This window comes from Ambystoma mexicanum, chromosome 9 (genome assembly GCF_040938575.1).
Source record: "Ambystoma mexicanum isolate Mex_15411 chromosome 9, UKY_AmexF1_1, whole genome shotgun sequence".
NCBI lineage: Eukaryota > Metazoa > Chordata > Amphibia > Caudata > Ambystomatidae > Ambystoma > Ambystoma mexicanum.
Genome location: NC_090931.1, coordinates 1,534,760,610 through 1,534,782,824, shown reverse-complemented (window position 1 = coordinate 1,534,782,824; position 22,215 = coordinate 1,534,760,610). Strand labels below are relative to the sequence as shown.

The 22,215-nt window shown below is 45.3% G+C and overlaps 1 protein-coding gene across 1 annotated transcript in view; it reads right to left on the bottom strand.

The window, feature by feature from the left end:
• Positions 1–1,281: 1,281 nt before the first annotated feature.
• LOC138489460 (zinc finger protein 135-like) overlaps positions 1,282–22,215 on the bottom strand; it is a 73,741-nt gene continuing 52,807 nt past the window's right edge. The window contains exon 3 of the mRNA XM_069617181.1: positions 1,282–5,260. Within this exon, the coding sequence (XP_069473282.1) occupies positions 3,993–5,260 (1,268 nt within the window). The 3' untranslated portion in view covers positions 1,282–3,992. The remainder of the gene's footprint in view (positions 5,261–22,215) is intronic.

Below are 22,215 nucleotides of genomic sequence, written 5' to 3'. Positions count from 1 at the left end.
GGCAACAGGCCAGTTTGTCAGAGGGTGAGCCGGTGGTCTGTCACTTCCATTCCGCAGCTCTGCAATGCGCTTCATGGCTGCAAGTTCAGAGTCGTACAAGGTGATATGCTTGGAGGCATGTTTCAGGCGGATCCTCATGACTGGGGCAAGAACGTCAAGAGCATTTGTGAGGGCAAGATGGAGGTTGCTGAGAGCGTAGTCAGAGGTAGAGTCTATAGTGGGGACAGAGAGGGGATGAAGGTAGATGCGAAGGCAGGAGCCGACACTCGTTTCATCGGACGGATGGCAGGGCTGGGGAGGTGCGGTCAGAAGGACGAGAGGACCCAAAGGAGAGAATGGTCTGACCAGGAGAGTGGATCAGTGGGAGGAGCAAAAGATTAGTGTGGATGAAGGCATCAAGAGTGTGTCCAGTCGAGTGGGTATGACCAGAATGGAGAGGGAGAGCGAGGTGCAGAGGTCACAGAAGAGAGTGGACGCCGTGATTAAGGAGTCAAGGTGGATGTTAAAGTCAACCCGGAAAAGGATTTTAGGGGCGATTGTGAGGCGAGAGGAGGAGAAATCAGCCTATTCAGAGAGGAATAGGGCGGTAGAGCCAGGTGTCCTGTAGATAGTGGCAATGGTCAGGGAGGAGGTGGGAGAGATCACCAGCATACAAACCAGGCTCTCTAAGGCTGGGTGGGGATGAGGGAAGAAGAGACCGACTCAGGGAAGATCAGAGCAGAGAACAGAGCACCATCTGATTGACACACTCTGGTAAGCCCTCCTGGACTTTGGGCACATTGCTCTCATTTATTTACTGCCTGCTCAACTCTAAAAACTCAGTTTTGGGAATTTCAGTTTTTCAGCAAAAATATTCCTATATAGCCCGAGGGGCTTGCTTGCCTTCCTTATTGGTCTCTTTCTTTCCTGCTGGTTGCAATTACTTTCGTCCTTATCCCCTAAGGTGGAGTCACTTCCAATGAGGTCCCACATGCCCAGACCCTTAGGGAGCGTCTTGCATAGCACGCTCAGCTGCATAGCCTCAAAGGGTATGGCTCCTCCTTGGGGAGAACGGACAAATACCCTAGATTCATCACAGCATCCATACACCAGACCCACCAAGTGACCCACAGTAGCCACTGGGCCCAGTGCCTACTAGGGGTGTCTTAGAGGGTCTGGGTTATGAAGGAACCTCATGCCCAGCCACTTCAGCCAGAACGTAGATTCCCAACATGCACTGTTCAAAGTGACACACATTAATATGTGCTGCAAAACATGTTTTTGTTACAGGAACATATAAGGTTTTTCATATATGCTCAAAAAGAGACATTTTAATAATTCACATCCATTGATGGAACATCACAAAACATCTTCATTTACAAAAACCATTCAAATTCAGTGAAAAAGCTTTTTAGCTGGACATTATGGCTGCAGAGCAAAATCTGAAAAGCAACAGAAATTCAGCAGTTATGGTAAGCTATTGTTATGTGTTATTTACATTTGATAAACGTTTTTATATTTCTTCTGGACACTTGTTATTATACATTTCTATTGGTTACTTGTTATTTGGTTGCTGTGTGACAGGGTTAAGAACATCACATGTCTACCTGTTTCAAAGGGAACCTGGAATCATCCTAGGTTCCGGGCAAGTAGCTTTAAAAGACCTGGGCAATGCACAGTTTGGTAGTGGACAGGCTGGACAGGAGGGCCTCCGTGTGTATGAACAAAACCTTACGTTTTTGCAACATACCTGATGTCCTGTGGATCCTTTATAACAGCTACTTTATTTTTTATTTTATTTATTTGTATTTATAAAGCGCGCAGAACTGCCCTGAGGCATCGTGGCACTGTTACAGTAGACTTGAGCTTGAACATAGCATAGGCAAAGGATAGGGTAAACAAGTAATGCAGTGTGTATTAGTAATGCATTGCTATAGTTACAGTGCAGGCATAACTGAGCTTGAGAACATTAACAATTGACATTGGCCTTGTTATGAGCTTAAATGTTATGCTATGCTGTGGGTTGTAATGCATGTGGGTAGACTTTAGCAGAATAGAAGGGTTTTTAAGTTTTTGCGGAAGGTGGGGTATGATTTTTCATTCCTTAGTGAGGTAGGTAAGGAGTTCCAATTTTGAGGTGCAAGGTGTTGGAAGCTGGATCCTCCAGCCCTGGTTCTTTGAAACATGGGCACATGAATCATGTTGGTGAGGTGAGCCCTGATGGGTCTGTTGGATGCTTTGGGTGCGATTCTTTCTGCGAGATAAGGTGGGGCATCCCGTGAGAGGCATCTATGAGTGATGGCCATGGATTTAAAGAGTATGCGTTCCTTTACCGGTAGCCAATGGGCATCTTTCCTTGCTTGCGAGATATGTTCCCTTTTTGGGATAGTGCGTTGTTTTGCGTGATTTGGAGTTTTTTTTAAGTTTTGGGCGGAGGTGCCTAAGAAGAGGGCATTACAATAGTCCAGTTTGGTACCTATCGTGGCTCTGGCGATGGCCAGGCAGTTTGTAGTGGAGAGAAAAGGCTTGACAGCGTTTATCATTTTGGCGGTGATCGCAGAGGAAGAGGCTATGGCATTGACCTGGCGGGACATGGATAGCGAAGCATCTAGGTGAACACCTAGGGTTTTTACAGTCTTGGAGACTGTGATGGTGGTGTTGTCGATGTTAAAGGATTTGTATTTCGAGGGGAGTTTGTTGAGGATTTCACTGGTCCCTACTATGAGGATTTCCGTTTTATCTCCATTTAAGCAGAGACCGTTTGCGGCCATCAATGTTTGGATGGCTGTGTAGATTTGGGTTAGTGCTGTGGCATCTTCTTGATATGTCCCAGTTAGCGGGAGTAGTACCTGCGTGTCGTCTGCGTAGTTGGTGTATGCTATGTTTCGACAGTTTAGGTCGTTGAAGAGAGGTAGGGTGACTATATTGTAGAGAGTGGGGGCAGTGCAGGAGCCTTGGGGCACTCCGCAGTGGATGATGGTGGGGGTAGCCGAGGCGGTGTCTGAGAAGACTTTCATGAGTCTCCCATTTAAAAATGAGGCCACCCATGCAATGGCATCCGGAGAAGTGTGCTTCATTTTTTAGGTGCATGCCTAGAATGTCGTGGTTGACAAGGTCAAAGGCGGCAGATAGATCTAGAAGGAGAGCCGGTTTGCTTTTATCCAGGGTGTCAGCAAGCTGTATTTTTAAATCAAGTAGGGCTGATTTTGTCCCGTGACCAGGTCGGAAACCTGTCTGTCTTTTACCTAGGATATGGTTGGTTTCAAGGTATTCCTGGATTTGTGTGTAGGCAACTTTATCAAGGATCTTAAGCACGCAACCATAAGTCGCACCCCTGCCATACACTGCTCAGACTAACGTGCTTTTCCCGGGAGGATAGCTCAGGGGCAACGGGCTCGCCTTGGAAGCAAGACGACACGGAGCAACAGAGGTTCGATCCCTGGGCCCACGCTTAGAAACCTCTGGGTATTAAGCGTGTTATAAATAACCTATCATATCATTATATATGAAGGTTTTAACCTAGTGGAATGTGCGTAAATTAGTTTCTTCATGGTTTTAGTTTTACACTGAATTTCAAAAGGTTATTAAAGCAGATTACCCCTTAAGCGTTTTAACTGGCAAAACAAATATATACACGCACGCACATACATACATACATACGTACGTACGTACGTACACACACACACAAAAAGTGTGATTTTTCTTTGCGGTTAGGGTTTATATATGCACATATCCCAATCTGTGTGAGGGGGCTAGACAGTTGTGAGCCCCTTCGCCCCCCACTTGCAAGTCTCCAAGGGGCTTTTAGAGTTTGAATACTTAAAAGGGTGAAAATATCAACACTCCATGCACTCCTTAAGGCTTGTTGCGAGAATGAACTGCACACTCCATTCACCAGACAGTCTTTCCTTTGTGCGGAATCTGATGCACCCTCGTTTTTGCTCTGGTGTCACATGCTTATGTTCTGTGCAGCCAGGAGGGGTTGCCCCCGGTATGAATTCTTTGCTGCATGTTTAGAGTGAACAAAACCTTTCTCTCTGTGCATTGATGTGGCTTTTCCTTTGATGCCTGATCAGAGATGAGGAGTCAATAAAGGTTTTCATGCACTCTAAACATTCATAGGGCTTCTCCCCTGTATGCATCCTTATGTGCTTGATTAGAACTGAGGACTGACTGAAGCTTTTCTTGCACTCTGTGCACTCATAGGGCTTTTCCCCTGTATGGGTCCTTCGATGCCTGATCAAAGAGGAGGAGTCAATAAAGGTTTTATTGCACTCTATGCATTCATAGGGCTTCTCCCCTGTATGAATTCTTCTGTGTAGGATTAGAGCCGATGATTGACTGAAGCTTTTCTTGCACTCTGTGCACTCATAGGGCTTCTCCCCTGTATGGGTCCTTCGATGCTTGCTCAGAGATGAGAAAGCACTGAATTGTTTATTGCACTCTGTGCACTTATAAGGCTTCTCCCCAGTATGGATCCTCGCATGGTTTCTCAGAGTAGAGAAGAGACTGAATTTTTTCTTGCAAACTGTGCATTCATAGGGCTTTTCTTTTGTATGGATTCTTTGATGTTGGTGAAGATGTGACTTTAAAGTAAAACGTTTTTCACACTCCATACACTGGTATGGTTGCTCCCCAGAATGTATCTTCTGATGGGTGTTCAGGTGTGACCTCAGAGTGAAGCTTTTCCCACACTCCTTGCACAAGTATGATCGGTCACTAGTGTGGATCTTCCGATGCTGGCACAATGCTGAACTCTGAGTGAAACACTTTTCACACTCTGTACACTGGTACGGTCGCTCAGTAGAATGGATCTTCTGATGCTGGTGTAGATTTGACCTCTGAGTGAAGCTTTTCCCACACTCCGTACACTGGTAAGGTCGTTCTCCAGTATGGATCTTCTGATGCTGGTACAGCGACGTGCTCGGAGTGAAGCTTTTCTCACACTCAGTACATGGGTATAATCTCTCTTCAGTGCACTCCGAATTCTTTTCCCCAGTATGAAGCATGTGATGCTGGTTTAGAGTTGACTTCAGAGTGAAAGTTGCATCACACTCTGTGCACTTATAGGGTCTATCAGCTGTGTGGGTTCTCTTGTGAATGATTAGACAGGATCTATTATTGAAGTCCTCTCTACAGATGCCACAGGTAAAAACTTTTTCCTTCATGTGGATTCTCAAATGTATCAGGAGTTGGGAGTGCTCCTTAAAACTTTCATCGCAGTACGTGCATTTTCCAGGGTTCAATTGCAGGCTCTTTCTTTTGGTAATGGCCCCACTGTCTGTTAAAAGAAGGAGAGGTAACAGGCATTATTACTAGTAATTGTACAGTCTAAAAATCAGTAGACATACAGTACAGCTGTGGATTATTATTTCTGTTTCCCTTATACACAATGGATGATCCTAAGGAAATCTAGTGGGTTCCTGTCCATCAGATCACATGTTGGCATAAAACATACAACTTTGAAACCCAAACAGAGAATACAAGTGCATAATCCCATAAACAAGGAAACTAAAATCTTCTAAGCCTTCTGTGATGAAGCTGATGATGTCATCACTCCTTTCCGGGGATAGCCTCTCCGCATGTGGCCAAGGAAAGTCACAAGCTGCCTGATCCTGACCCTAGGGGTGGCCATTTGGGGGGGGGGAGAATACATTGGGGGAGGCAACCCTAAGGGGGTTGGAAAGACAGATGATACATGGTGTATCCCCCCTTTTCCTTTCAATGACAATCCCTTTATAGAATATTGTAATAACATTTTACCACATACCACGAAGGCTAATGACAAAACCTTTAAGAATTCACAAGTGACTAAACAGGAAATACTGAGACGAAGAACATTACCGGAAGGAAGATGAACTCGGGTGAACCGAAGTGAGCAGTATAGTGATTTGATAAATGTGATTGGTTCCAAATAACTCCCTTTCTCAACGCGGGAGTACAAATAAGTACAACTGACAGGAGAATTCCACCGGGTAGTTGCTACTGGTGAAGCCAAGCTGTCAGCCAGACAGTCGAGCATGGAGACACCAGATGAAAGCAGAGAATTCTCCCCAGCAGGAGCTGGTAACCCGGTGTAGAGGGAAGCGGGGCAGCGGCATGGCCAGAACAGAAGGGAAGGCAGAGGATGGCCAGAGAGGATGGCCAGAGAGGCTTTGCAAAGGGAACCAGAAATGCAGAAGTGGGATGCAAGGCAGTGGAGAAGCTTTGAGCCTGCGAGGGAAACATATATTCACAGTTCTTTATCCCACCAACATGGCACACTCCACTACCAAGTGTATGATTGCTTTGACCAGTTCCAGGGGGGGGGGGGGGGGGGGGGGGTGTGTGTGTGTGTGTGTGTGTGTGTGTGTGTGTGTGTGTGTGTGTGTGTGTGTGTGTGTGTGTGTGTGTGTGTGTGTGTGTGTGTGTGTGTGTGTGTGTGTGTGTGTGTGTGTGTGTGTGTGTGTGTGTGTGTGTGTGTGTGTGTGTGTGTGTGTGTGTGTGTGTGTGTGTGTGTGTGTGTGTGTGTGTGTGTGTGTGTGTGTGTGTGTGTGTGTGTGTGTGTGTGTGTGTGTGTGTGTGTGTGTGTGTGTGTGTGTGTGTGTGTGTGTGTGTGTGTGTGTGTGTGTGTGTGTGTGTGTGTGTGTGTGTGTGTGTGTGTGTGTGTGTGTGTGTGTGTGTGTGTGTGTGTGTGTGTGTGTGTGTGTGTGTGTGTGTGTGTGTGTGTGTGTGTGTGTGTGTGTGTGGGGGGGGGGGGGGGGGGGGGGGGGGGGGGGGGGGGGGGGGGGGGGGGGGGGCTGGGGGGTGGGGGGTCCCAGACTCGCAGAAAGGCTTGGATCACTTTCCTGCCAAGCCAGAGTCCTCTTATGGACTTTCTCTCTTTCCCGGATTCTTTTATATTTTGGTTTCTCAGAATAGGTGCGGGTTCCAGACTAGCAGTGTAGCATGGTGTCCACTTGAATTACTCCCCTGCCAAGCATACAACTCTTCCTTGTTTACATCGTTTATATTCACGGTCCCATGCCCTCTTATTCTTGACTTCTTATTTGGGTGCGGGTCCAAGACTCACAGTGTAGCTATCAGTTTGGTTCACTCTCCTGCCAAGCATACAACTCTTGCTGGTTTGCAATCAGGATCCCAGACTCTCTTCTTCCTGGCTTCTTATTTGGGTGCAGGTCCCAGATTCACCCTGTAGAATAGTATCTGCTTGGTTCACTTTCCTGCCAAGTATACAACTCTTCTCAATCTGCTATTTTCGCATTCAAGAATCCAGACCCTCTGCTGGGTTCTTGTCCTTCATCAAGATGTCTAAAGCAAAAATACCTCCAGCATCAGAAATCCTATTCTGGCCCTCATTCTAAAGCTAACTCTAAGGTGCAAAGGAAATTGTTTCTGGATCTCAAAGTGCACAAATGTACAAATTCAACACGCAGATGTAAATCCAACCAAAAAGTTCCAAGTGGACAAATGTTCACATTTCCAGGGAATGGATTCCTTCCCTAGATTACACAACAACAAATGTTCCAACAAAGAACAATCAAGCTTCTCCATTCTGGGGAGTTCCTGTCTTCACCTCGTCGCTACCCTGGACCTCTAGGGCGTCTTGAGTAACCCACGTACCTGTTTGATTCTTCCCTGCAGTTATAAGAGTTTCCCGTGCAGCTGTGTCACTTTGAGGCTACGGAAGGATATGATATGGCATTTGTAACACACCTATACACAAGTGTTTAAAGGCGCGACAAGGTAAGCAAGGGGGAACAGAGGGAGGACAGAAACAACAATCTTACTAGGACAAGTGACATTGAGATCGCACAAGTGCAGGGGAGGGGAATGGGAAAAGTGCCAGAGGTAAGGAGAGGGGGCAGTGCTGTACATGGGATCAAAACAATAACAAGTGCAGCCAGCAGGTGCAAAGGTAAGTGCAGACAGCAGGTGTCCAAAAGTGCAGCTAGGGGGACTGTAGGGTTACAGATACAGACCCGAATGCAAGGTTTGCCTGGAGGCAGTGCAGGTGTGCAACTGGTCGGGCAGGTACCTGGGCCCGAAATCAAAGGGTAGCCAGGTGACCAGTGAAGGTAATGTTCTTAAAACCGGGGGTGTCTCTTTCTAGCGCTATGCCGGGACCTGGGGCACCCAGAGGATTCGCTCAGCAGTAGGCCAAATAGTTCTTTCCGTCCTGGACCACGTTAAGAGTTCTCCTGTTCCTCCGGTCGCGGCTCCCCTTGCGGCTCACGTCTGCAGTTCCTGTGCACGGCTCGCACTGTTCCTCCTCAGAGGATTGCCCTCTCTCCCTAGCATCCCAGCTTAGCTACTTTCAAACTCCTGCATGGGATTGTTGTACTGATTTGGGCCAATTGCTTGCCTTGAGAAGCTAGACCACTCACCTTGTTCTCTAGAGTGATCCTTGGACTCTCAGTAATCTTCCTTCCTTTGCGAATCCCCACAGTCGCTGAGATTAGTGACCAGGGGCCTCATTTGTCTACCTGGGCCCTGGCCTCCCACCCCTAATCACCTTCTGCTTCCAGCCACGCCTAGCACTTGCCTTGGCGGCCACTGGCCTATGCCATCATAGGCCTGCACTCATTTATTGGCAGTTGACCACTCTTACCATGTGATCTCTGCCAGTCACGTAACAGTTGTTTGCAACATACTCCCTAGCACTTACCTCTGTGTTACACCTAGCACTTACCTCTTCCCCCCTCACACCTCTCCCTCTCTGCACTTGCACGTTCTGAGTGCTCACACGGCCTAATAGGACCGCCTCTCTCTATCATTGTTATATTTGCCTTTCATTCCCATGTCCCCTCCCTGTTGCCCTGTGGGCGCTTTGAAACACAATTTACTTGACGTTTAAGTCCCTTACAAATGCACAATAAATAAATACATCTTCACAGTACCACTGTGAAAACCATATGCATGATAGTCTGTACTACAGCCTTGTCACGTATGTTAGGTTGACAGACTTAAGAAAACACATTGGCTCTATTTAGGGGCGGGGGATTAGTATTGGGATCATACTGCAGTCTATGATAATGGCCGTCCCCAATCCCATGTATGGATTCCTTCCCCGTGTGATTCCCCCCTCAGTGCACCACCCCCAGGGGGACTATTGTACTGTGGGTGCACCCTCCTTTCCCAATAGAAAAGGTCTCCCCCCCAAGAGAAGGAGGAACAACCTCCTCAGATTCGTCACAGTCCATAGATAGCTCCATTTGGTTCCCGTAGACTTCTCATGAATATCAGCTCAACTAAAAATATCTTAAAACTGGATTCTTAGCTTCACATGGCACACATATGCAGGCAGAAGAAGGGGTTTCCCAGGGTTTGTGTTTGGAACAAGGCTAGAAACCGGGTCTTGACGATATGATTTTAATCATACTTACACTAGTAGATCTGCCTCTGGGCTAGTATGCAAATTATTGTTGTTTGTTCATTCGGAATCTTCAAGGCCTGAGAATGACGTAACCCCTTGTTCCCTTCCCGCTTTGAAGCACTTCACTTGTGTATAAGCGCTTTACAAATAAACAATTACAATATCCAGAGCCTAATATTCTTCCCAGAGGAAAGTTTACCAAGACCTGTCTGGGTCTATATCAGGTTTTGCAGCAGAGAATACTGCTATACCTGGAGCAGGGCTTCAGAGGGGTATGTGTTTCTGCACCTATGACAAGAGAACCCTCTACCTTTCGACATTTGATAGCAGAAGTATTAGTCATCGTAATTATCATGGGCCGATCACCAGAGCCTGAGAGCCTACACTTGCTGTACTTGTGTAAAAGATCAACATTAAATGCCAAAGCCTCTGCAGTATTCTCATTAAGCATTTACTCTTGCAATATATATTGCCTTATAATACAGAAGACCACATACAAAATGATCTCACTCTTCTTCTTCACATTTATGTAAGCAAAGTAATATGTGAACATTAAAAATAGAAAGTAAAAAAAATAAGCAATTTCCAATATTAGCAAAGGTGCAGTTGAATACAAGCCTAACATCCTATCCACCCCCAGTCCCCTTGAAGTACGAAATGGATGTGATAGGTCAGATATGAGAGTCAGAAACAGAGCTGTAATATTCTCATTGTCAGACATTTTTATTAAACAGAAATAGGCTGGATACACGCCTCTCTGACTCTATCCTAAAGAGCTCTACTCTGAAACTCACACTAAAAACAAACACATAAGGGGTGCAAGGAAATGTTTAGTAAAACGTGTTTATAATCAAAATAAAAAGGTAAATCCAACAGTGTTTTCCAAGGAGGAACCCTTGGATCCAGAGGGTGGTTCCCTTCCCCTGGATATTTAGGTAGGATGGCAAAAGAGTCTCTTCTGAACAACAATTTATTTAGTTCCTTATATGAGATTCAGGAAGTTCTTGATCAAACAACATATTCCATGTCATCCAACACGTCTGTGGTTTCTTTGTACTAGATTCACAAAAGCTCTTATTCATATAATAATTTCCACAAAAAGTGTTAACTTCTCTTGTACTTTATAAGTTTGCCTGATGTGTTCCTTTACCAGGAATCCTTTTGTGAGATCTTCAGATCTCCTGGTATACTCCCCTGCCAGGTATCATGTCACAGTTTTAAGAGTCTTCTTTCATGCGCTTCTTAGTTTCCCTAGTATACTTCCCCATCAGGTATTTTATAATATGGTTACATTTTCCTCTACAATCTCGGGTGGGACTCCTGGTATGCTCCCCTGCCAGGAATCCTTTTATGGGTTCTTCAGATCCCCCGGTATACTTCTCTTCCAGGTATCTTCCGACAGTTTTAGACTTTTTCTTTACAGTTTTGGTGGATTGCATGGTATACACCTCTGCCAGCAATCTGGGCTCTTCAGATCCCCTGGTAGACTTCCCCGCCAGGTATCTTCCCACAGAAGTTCTTATATAGCTTCAAAATGCCTGGTATATTTGGCGGCCCTGACTTCTTTTAATGTACTTATTTAGATCCCCTGGCATACTCCTTTGCCAGGAACCCTTCTCTGGGGTACTGCAGATCCCCTGGTATACCTTTCTAACAGGTATCATTCCCCAAATGTCAACTGCCTGGTGTGTTCCTCTTTCCAGGACTTCTTATTGGTTTTCACAGTCCTTTTTCACTATGCCACAGTCGTATCAACTTTGTTGTGCTTCGATATGTTTACTTAGGGTAACACTTGTTTGTTTGTTTGATTTATAATGCGCGAGCGTACCCGGGGGTATCAGGGCGCAGCATTTAAGAAATTTCAAAGCTTGGTTACAATACACAGACAATATACATGATACAAAAATAGGTACATAGTATTATATACAAATCAGCAGTCATATTATGGGACCGTAATATTAAAGTAAGCAAGAAGGCACACGTGGTTACAATGTGTGCGGGTAGCGCTGGGCATTTCATTGTCTTAATGGGACTCCAATTTCAGCCAGGAGACAACCTTGGAACGGAAGTTCTGATAGGGTAGGTCTGCTATAGGGTTTGGAGGCAGCGAGTTCCAGAGCTTGGCAGCTTTTACCGGGAAACTGTTACCCCCTATGGTGGCCCGTTTTTAATGGGGAACAGATAAACAGTCTTTGTATATAGTTCTGACGGGTCTTGAGGAGGATTGTCTGTGGAATCTGTTGATCAGGTAAATTGGGGCAGCATTGTTAAGGGACTTGTGGGCGAGTGATGCCGTTTTTAAGAGAATTTTATCTCTAGTGGAGAGCCAGTTGTTCTGGTGGCTGAATCCTGTGATGTGCTCTCTTCTGGAGATGCCCAGAGCTGCTCTGAGAGCGTTGTTCTGGAGGGTTTGCAATTTACTAGTGGTGGCCTTGGTGGACCCCAGGTACATGGCATTGCAATAGTCGAGGCGAGACAGTATGAGGGCTCTAGCAAGTGTCAGGCAGCTGGAGTTCGACAGGAAATGTCTGGCTGCGCGGATTAATTTACACGTATAGGCTGTGGCGGATGCAAGAGAACTCACTTGTCTTTTGAGGGGAAAAAATAGAGTCTAGGTAGAATCCCAATGTTTTGACCTCCTGTCCGACTTTGATGTTGTTCCCGTCAATCATGAAGGAATTATAGGCAGGGCCAAGTTTCTTTATACTGAATGTGGTACCAAAGATGATAAGTTCTGTTTTATCATCATTCAGGCATAGTCCATGAGTGGCCATCCATGCCTGGATGATGATGTACACCCTATTTAGCAAGGCCAAATCCTTTTCATAATCTCCTGAAAGCAGATGAGGATCCGAGTATCATCTGCATAGTTAGTGTAGGTGGTACCAAGATGATCCAAATCATCGAAAAGGGGCTTGGTAAATCTGTTGTATAGTGTGGGGGAGACACAGGAGCCTGAGGACACCGCAGGTGATGGGTATAGGGTCAGCTGGCGCAGTGGGAGAGAAGACCCTCATGGTCCTACCGTTAAGGAAGGATGTGATCCAGGTGATGGCTTCAGTGGAAAAGTAAGCTCAGGTGTTAGCATAGGATAGAGTGATAGACCAAGTCAAAAGCTGCAGATAGGTCGAGGAGGAGGAGTAGGGCCACTTGTCCATTGACTCTGAGCAGATCGATCTGTGCTTTCAAGTCAACGAGAGCAGTTTTGGTCCCATGTTGGGGACGGAATCCAGATTGTCTAGATACTAGAAGGTTGTGTGTACATAGGCAACCTTGTCCAGAATTTAGTAAAAAGGGAACAGTCGTTATAGGGCAGTAATTTGTAGGTATGGCTGGGTCAAGTGTGGGTTTTTTCAGTAGTGGGAGTACCCAGGATTGTTTTAGGTTTGTAGGGATGGATCCAGTAGCGAAGGAGGCATTTATCAATTTTGTGATGAAAGGGGAGAGATCACGGGCAGCATCTTTAATGAGCTGTGCAACTTCCAGAATGTTGACTTTGGAGAACTGGAAGCAGGTGGGGTATGTGGGCATGAGCTTCTCTGGAATTTTTAAGTTGAGGGTGTCATTCAGGGTGGCTCTTTTGCTGGAGATTTTGCTTTGAAGAGTGACGATCTTATTCGCTAGGGCACTTTGTATTTCTGAGCACCAGTTTTTATCTTTGATGCACATGTCAAGGGGTGCTATGGGGGTTTCTATTTCTGTAAGGATGGAGAAAAGTTCTTTCATGTTGGATTTAGCTTGGGATATACGAGAGTCAAAGGAAGCTTGTTTGGCCAGGTAGATTTCTTTTTTGTAGAGTGCAGCTAGTTTGGAGAATTTGGTTTTGTTAGAGATTGAAGGGGATTTTTTCCAAATGGCCTCGCAGTTTCTTTTTTGCTGCCTTAGATTTTTGAGGAATGGTGTGTACCATTTGTTGGTGTGTTTTTGGTTTGCTAGATCTAAGTTTAATGGGGGGCGATGCGGTCCAGCGAGGTGGCCATAATCTTATTGTATTCTTCGACCAGGGACTCGGGATCCAGGTTGTCAGGAAGTGTTTTAAGTGTGGGAAGTAGGTTAGGGGATAAGTCTTTCAACTGTCATGTTCTTCGTGTTTCTGGTGAGAGTGGGTGGGGCCTTAGTGATGGGTGTCGGTGGAAAGCATGAATGATACCAGGTGGTGGTCCGTCCAGGCTAAAGGTGAAGTATTTATGATATTCACTAGGCAGTTGTGGTCAGCCATCCAGTCGAGTGTTCTGCCTTTTGCGTGCGTAGGTGTCGAGCATCTTTGCACGAAGCCTAGTGCAGTAAGAGTGTTGGCTGTGGCGCTGGCGAGATGGTCATCCGGGTCATTGTAGCCCAGGTTGAAGTCCCCTAATGTGAGAGCTTGAGTGGAACTTTTAAGGTTGTTAGATAGAATAGAGTTAAGGTCTTCCTCAAAGGTGCCAATGGGGCCTGGTGTGCGGTAGATCAGGTAGATGTTAAGAGTTTGGGTGTTGGTGAGTGGTAGTTTAACTGCTAGTGTTTCACAAGAGAGGGCATCAGTAGAGGTAGCTAGTCTCATGGCGAGACTGCACTTATGGATGATGGCGACACCACCTCCACTGGAATTGGGGCGGTCTTGTCTTAAGATAGAGTAATTATCTGGGACTGCCAGCATAGGCATAGGGCCCGCTGCTGGGTGTAACCAAGTCTCAGTGATGGCCAGGAAGTCGAGGTCTTCAGTAAGGATTAAGTCTGCAATTTCTATAGCATGAGCTACTAGCGATCTTGCATTGATTAAGGCTCCCTTAATTTTAGGGCAAACTGGGTTTTTTGAAGTAGTGACTGAATTTTTTGAAGTGGTGGTATGGCGCTTGTCCTGTGTGGGTTCAGGAGTGCCCTGGATGGGGGCATTATGGAGGGGTGTAGGGTGGAGGTTTTGTAATGGGTTACTGGTTTGTGTGGAGGGATTAGGTCAGAGTGGTGACGTTCTAGAATTTTGTGTGAAGGGCAATGAGCGGGCAGGAGGCTCATAGATTTTTGCTAGTCTGGCTCTGAGTGGTCTCTTTCTATAGTGGTGCGTGGGTGATTGGACAGAAGCAATCCTTGAGGGTCGTTTTGGTCTAGGTATGGTGCTTGGTTGATAGACCTGGATGAGACTGGCACGTTGGGTAAGTATGGAGCCATCTTGGTTGGTAATGCAAGATTGAGGCTAATCAGGAAGTAGACAACCAAATTAGTGGTGAATAGACGCATACTAGAAGGTGAGGTCGACATGCATTGAGTAGTGCTTAAATTAGGCTGAGCGGATTGGCCGCAGTACCTGGGTAAACAACTAACTTTGAGGTATGGCAGTTTAGCGAAGTTGCAGAAGGTGAACAGCTAGGTTCGAAATGCAGCAATTTGACTAAAATGCATGGATAAACCACTAAGTTCAAAGGGAGGCAGTCTGGCTAGAATGCAAAGAGTGAACAGCTAAGGTCAGAATACGGCAGTTTTAGCTAATATGCATGGTTAGACAGTTGAGAGTTGACCAGATTTCAGGCACTCTAAGTGCCACTTTATCAAGTAAGGTTGTGAGCAAGTTAGGAGATCAGCATATTCACACAAGGTGTCAATGCAGTTCTGAGCAGAACAAAATTACAGGCGGTCAAAGTGTGATTTATCAGGTGCGGTTAGAGGCAACATAGCGACATTTTTAGCAGATGGAGTTTGAAAGCCAACATTTTTGCACAAGCGGTATATCGCAGGTGAATAATGTGAAACAGTGTGGCATCATAACATTAGAAGGGCGAGTAGGGATATAGTAGTGGTGAATATTGACCCATAACATATGTGGCCACAGTGCAGAGGAGGGCTGCAGATGTTACCTTGTGGTGGGGCAAAGGGAAACGGCCAGGGGAACTGGTAGAAGGCAGTCATGGCAGTAAACAGGCAGCAAAACATGTGTTGTCCTTGTTCTCCAGCTTTCCCCCCACATTGACATTCCATGCATAGATATTAGTTCAGGTTTTTCTGCTGCACTTTGTCGCTATTCAATTATGATTCCTTTTGGGCATTGCTTTAACATTAGGTTCTTTCTGTATTTAGACATCTTGGTTTTTGTACTTTGCCTTGCCTGCCTTCAAATAATTCATATACAGTTTCTGCATTCACATGCTGATGCTATTTTCTGAGTGCCCAGGTGGTCCCCTTCCACTTTAGATGTACTCACTGGGTCTTCTTTGTGCCTCTGATGCAGTTCAAGTCTCGGTAGGATGATTTCCTTCATCCGTTCTCCAGCTTAGAGTGTGCAAACATCCCTCTAGCTGACCGCGTGGCTCCACGGTTGCAGGTTGGCTTGCTTCTTCGGTCCGGGTATGGAATTGCTGTGGCCTCAAGCAGCCTTCCGCCGGGGAGCTTATGCGTTGCTCTCAATGCCATTGAGACCTTCCGTAATCATCAGAACCGTCTCTCCCCCAGCAATGGCAGCCTGCTCAGATGCTGTACGCTTCGCGTCAATGAGCCTCCAGCTGGGACCCAACATCCTCTCCTGCACTCTCACCTCCCAGTGTGCCTTCTGGTTTTAAAGGTCCAGCACACTTCAGGGTTTGGAAACAACTAGCCTGCTTGTTGTTCTTTGAGCTCTTGTCGATCTGCATCAACTCCTTCCTCCCATTCTTCGTCTCAGTACTTGAGGCTTTATGGGAGCTGAAGTCCATACATGTTATTGGATTTCAGACAGAGAAACAGGAGATGTTATATGTGTGTTCTGTGTTTGAGGTATAAATGGGATTTTGACTAGCGTAACAAAACGGAAGGGGTTTCTGTCTTTTACAATTGGGGGAGGGGGGGATTTGTGGGATGACAAGAAGCCATGAAAACCCGGGTATTTTAAGGTCTTCTTCAGTAGAAGGTGCGAATACTGCATCTCGTCCGATGGAGTCACCACTTCCCCCCCCCGACAGAACTCTCCTTCCATGTGTTCCTCCCTCATATATCCACCCCCAGGGTCAGGATCAGGCAGCGAATGCCGTCCCTTGGCCACATGGGAGGAGGTGACTGCTGGGGAATCACCTTTGATAAGCGCAACGCCAAAACTTGTATCCCAGCATAGCAGGTTATGGCTGTTAAATTTTGCAGGACAGTAATTGCCAAAACCCGGATCCTTTGTCTGTGCAGTACTTCAAGCAGGCTCTACCATGTCTCTTTGATCTACCAACCTTACCTAAAGTCCAGCTTTAGTGTATAAACGTCCAACATGTATCCACATATTCCTCCAAATAGTAGGTTTCTCCAATGTACGACTACCGCACATGGCGTATGTATTTCAGAAAAGTTCAGTTGGGGTGGGTCTCCATATAGGCAAGCGCTGTGGGATCTGATATTCCTTCGCCTAATCCTCACGATGATAAACAGATCTGCGATTGTTACCACAGAGCTCTGCAGCAATTGCTCAACTAAGCCATCCTACCGGGATAGGAACTTGTGTCATGTAGGTGAGAAACAGATCATTGCTGTAGGTGTTCAACCAGTTGAGCTGATTGATCTCGCCCATGTGCTCACCCCACTGAGGCTTGTCACATATTTTATATGAGCAGGGTCTGAACTGCTTACAGGCTAAAGAAAGCAATTTGACTGAATTATATTAAGTACGTAGTATTGGGTTTCACAAGTTTCATGCCTGCGTGTGTCGCTATTGAAACACTTTATTCATTTAAAAATGGACAGGCTTCGGCATGGAAACTGGCATTAATGTGCAGGATTATCTGCGCTTGGATGCGTAAACACAAAGTCTCCTCTGAATAAAAGCCAAATTTGTGGATTTTGCTGTTCATTGCCCAGTTTTCACATGCAAGACATTTAAGTATTTTTACATTGCGTTAGATTGTTTGTGCATTTGAAAATGTGCTCTGTGTAGTTGCTAGTGATGCACAAGACCGGTTTCAGTACTTGCACATTAAATAAAATAGTTTAAACATAACTCAAAGTGTCAGCTGCATCCTGGTATCCTCCGGTTGTAAAACACTGATAGAATTCATGGTTTGTGTATTATTAAGGACCTTGAATAATAAACTGAATGCATTGGTATTCTCCATTATAGAGAATGCATCTGCAGTGTAATTTGGTCTTCAAGCCATTTTGAAAATTCCAATTGCATATAGACAAAAAGAAATCCGAACACTTGAATAATCAGGGTTCAAAATGGAGGGGAGCTGGGAGCCATTTAGCTCCTGCTCTTAGCCTAAAAGAGCCCCTTTAGCTTGACAGCAACAGATACCAGAAGCTACTTTTTCCTCCCCACGTCAACGGATATCGAACAAACACACCTATGTGAATTTAACTGTGTGCATATGGAACAGTCCACATTAGGGCGCATCCATACACCATTTAAAGCATACAGGGTCCTAAATAAGGGACAAACCTGATATGTTTGCATCTTATGTGGAAGTTAAATTTGAAGAACGTTATGTACTAGCTCCTCGTTACCCAGTGATATCTCCTGTTAACAGGTTATCCAGGAGCTGCTTTTAGCTCCTGCTTATCCAATCTTGATATTGAGCCCTGAAGAATAAATGGATATGGGGGCACCACTTAGTTGTTGTTTATGAAACATGTTCACTGTCTTTTCACAAAAAGATGTTAAGCCATGTTGAAAGAAATAGTCAGCGGAATGAGTTTTTACAGTGGCCTGGCTCCGTTTTGTTGTCGGGAAAGGGCCAGATAGCAGGTCATGACCTCACCATGTCATTCATTTCCAGTCCTTTTCCTAAAAAAGGAAAGATCAAGAAGATCAGACAAGGATGCCCCCAAATCAGCAATGGCTATTAGGAAACCGGTGAGGCTTTAGGACTGAATTTACTCTATACAGCCAGCTCCAAAGGGCGAGTGGTAACAGAGCTCCCGAGTTTCCTGGTGAGCAGATCCTAAGTGGGGCAAAGTTAGCATGCAGAGTAGTTCCACAGAACTGAATAGCACTCCTGAGCGGCTTCAGTAAGAAGCTATTCTAATACATTTACCAGAACAGGAAAAAAATGTTTTGTGTGCCTAAATATTGACACTTTGCCAAAATTCAAGTGTTGTTTTTTTCCCCTGCATTTTGGGGCTCAGTTAGGCCCTTCTACCCATTTGTCACATGTTTCCTTGGTTGTAACTAAAGCATTGGTTCTCAGATCTTTTTATACTGAACTCCCCCAGCCCCCTGAGTAAATATATTGTTTCTGGGTCATCCCATAAACTAGAAATGTTTCTATTTAAATGTGTATATATTCTACTAATATCAGTCATTGTAATTCCTTAGTCTTGTCCGCCCCCCGGATATCTCCGGGCCCTCCTATGGGGGGGCCATACCCACTGTTTGAAGATCACTGGGCTGAAGGAAAATAAGAGTGAACCATTATTCGTTGCTCTTGAATGTATCATTGCTCCCGTTGTAATAAAGCCAAGAATCTAAGTTCCACACCATTTGCTTTTGGTATAGTTGCTAGGTTCTTCCCACCATCTATACACTCAAAAAGAATCCAGATGAAATTCAACCAGGGGAACTTCAGTAAGTGGCGCATTGCAATGCGTTGTACATCAACTAGCATCAACGTTAATATGAGAATGCAGAATGAGTTTTTGCTTTCTTTGTTAGGACTTGCCATACTGGATGAAGCAGTGTGGGCGTGAAAATCCATAGAAGCAATTCAATGCCAGCCCACTTCGAGTCGGGTAAGGTGTTTATTTTTTTACTTTTATCTTTGATCAACTGTGAACATGAAGGTGTGGAACAGATAGTTATGCAGTTGCACACGACTATGGAACGATACTCAGCAGATTAAGAGTTAGTGACTGAGTTATGCAAATGTAATTGTGAATGAGGAAGCACAAGTCAATAGATAATGACAATAGAATTTCTAGAAAGCATTGAATGTTAAGTACAGAGAACAGCACTTTAGCAATAGAAGTAGTATACATTTGGATATCCGAAACGCGTCGGCATCACCACAATGCTAAGAATTATTGACTAGGCTGCCTGAATTTGTTATGTTGTAAAAGAACATTTTTTGTTCAGAACAATTGTTGATGATAAATTGTGGTTGTAACCCAAAGGATGGGTTACTTGTGAAGCATTATATGACAAATTGATTTTTGTGGAAAATAAATGCTGTTAATTTTGTTTTACCAAAAATATTTTTGGGGACTCTACTTGCTTCACATAGAAACAATAGAAGAGGGGAATCCCCAATTAGAGTGCTCCAGGGTGACCTGTTGGCAACAATAGTTCATGTTTGTGTGATTAAAGTTCATCATACCAGACTTAAGACCTCTTAATTTCTGCTTACCCAGTTCAGTTGTAGCAAGTAGCAAGGCGTCATGTCATGGGCATATAGCAGAATTGGAAGACAATGAGCAGATGGAGACAGAGCATCACAGGTTAAAGGTATCAAAACAGCTGTCAGTATATAAGAAACAATAGGACATCTCAGAGGACACATGCTTTAACACCCAATACCATGTTGGACTCGTGTATAAAGATGTCGCTATTATCATGACGGAGTGGAGAGATGGGATCTGTAGAAAGACCCTTTGTTGGAAACACTATCAGAAGGTATTCCCAATTTAGAGTGGTCTCAAGTTTGGGCTTGTCAACACAATCGAAAGCTGAGGATAGGTTCATAGACGCCATATCAAATGAAGAGTTTTAGTCATGGACCAGTTTCAATATCGATGGGCTCAAATGTAACGCTTGCCTGAAACCATATTGGCATCTAAAGAATCCCACGGCTGTTAAGACAATCATCTGATCTATCAAACCTAATTATACCCAATAATTTAGCCGAGGGATCTAGCAGCAATACAAGGCAGTGATACTTATAAAACCCAGCATCAAACTGTTCTGTGGCATGTGGACAGGTAATGAGCCGTGGCATATGGCAAGTCTTGGGCAGGTGTATTTAAAAATCTCCGGCCCTCCTTGCAGTATCCCTAGCCACATATGCACTGGTGGATGGATATGAAAAGACCAGCAAATAGATTTCAACTGTGTTCCTGTATTTTTAATCCATAACTTGGTGGTTGTTTTCTTTTTTAGGTAATTGCCCCTAGAAATGATTAGCTTTTGAGTCCATTCCATTTAAGTGCAGTGAGGCTACCAATTGTGGCAGACAGGAGTTATACAAGACCACTTGCATGCCATTCATGGATTTACAGTGGTTGGCACACCACCATCAGTCTTACTGGCTCATCAACCCTGAGAGTACTACTGTAGGTATATCTAAGTTTTACTGTGCCATATTTTAGATAGTTATACACATTATTAATTGGTTGTAAGCATTGCATTCCTAGAAGTGCAGAAGAGGTGTAAAATGCTAGGACTATACCAAAATACGTTATTGCTAATATTTGGGAGCGATTATACTATTTTGAATGCTCATATCTCAATAAGATAACTATTCATACATAAGCAAGCATTCTTCATTTGTTTCTATTCATGATTAGTACCCCGGCGAGAGAATCAGAATGCAACAAGCATTCTGATTGGCTCTCGCCAGGTCCCTACCCGGCCGGGAATCCCTCTGTTGGGATTCCACGGCCTTTGTCCCCGGCGGGGGGCGTGGCAGCCCCTCAGCCAATGAGGAGGCTCGAAGCGGGGCCATCCCCGCTCCGAGCCTCCCCGCGGCGGAGAGGCTGCCTTCGCCCCCCGCCGGGGACTCGGGTAAGTCTTTATTTTTATTTTTCCCTCCCCCTACTTACCTTCTTGATCCTGCGTCCCCGGCGGGGGACGAGGGAAGCCTCCAGCCGTGTGGAGGCTCGGAGTGGGGCCATGCCCGCTCTGTGCCTCCACACGGTTGGAGGCTTCCCTCGTCCCCCGCCAGGGACGCAGGTACTTTTTTTTTCTTTTTCCCTCCGTCCCACTCCGTGCTCCCAACCCCACTTACCTTTTTTTTATTTTTTTTTGGGAGCGGACGCGCTGGGAACACAAGTGTTCCCAGCGCGTCCTCTCCCGATGGCCGCCATGGAAAGGGAAAGCGGACTCCGTTTTCCCTTTCCATGGCGGTGGCCATTTTCTTGGTCATTTTATTTTTTTCTGTCCCAAAACACTGCAGCAAATCTTGCGGGCCGGGATACTAATAGCAATAGAACCCGAGCGGCGGGGGCATTACCGACTCAGGTAATGCCCCGGGGCCCATAGGTAAGGACCCGAGCGAAGCAAGGGCCTTACCGAAGGCCCTGGGGCATTCATTACCCGAGTCGGTAATGCCCTCGCCGCTCGGGTTCTTTTGCTATTAGTATAAAAGAGGCACTATTGTGTGCAAATGCTTTTTGATTAGCGATGCAACTGTACAGGCACGTTATTGATGACATCTAATGTTAATTATGGATGCAAGGGTAACAAAAATGGATCCTCAGATATTCTCAGGATAGGCCCACATCCAAAATGCAGTCCAATAGTAAACATGTTTGGTGATCAGGCAAAGTTTCTTTTGCACCAAGTGCAGATATCTAACTCTGTATGGAGACATTGGTCTAGTATAGCACTATTCTCTGTTGTACAACGTGCCACAGACACTGGTGGACATTTTAACAGCCTTTGAGGTGGAAGTTAGGATATGGCAAGCAGGGCATGATGAAAAGTCATCATAATGAATTTGGAACCTGTGCCACATAAGTTAAATACGATTATGCTGCTGGTGCTCAACACACTGAACTATACTACTGTGCTAAGAATCTGTGCCTTGTGATCTCAGCACCAGTTGCTATCAGACAAATATTGGATCCTATGCCATGCAGTTCCCAAACTGATCCCTGCACCAGGGACTCAATTATCTAAATTATATCAAACCCCTTAGCACTTGATCATCTCTAAAACCACTGCTTATTTTCAGGATGGCACCAACAGCATTCACCCTACGTAATCTCCAGCTCTGAATTCGCTCAAACATTAAAAACATGCAGGT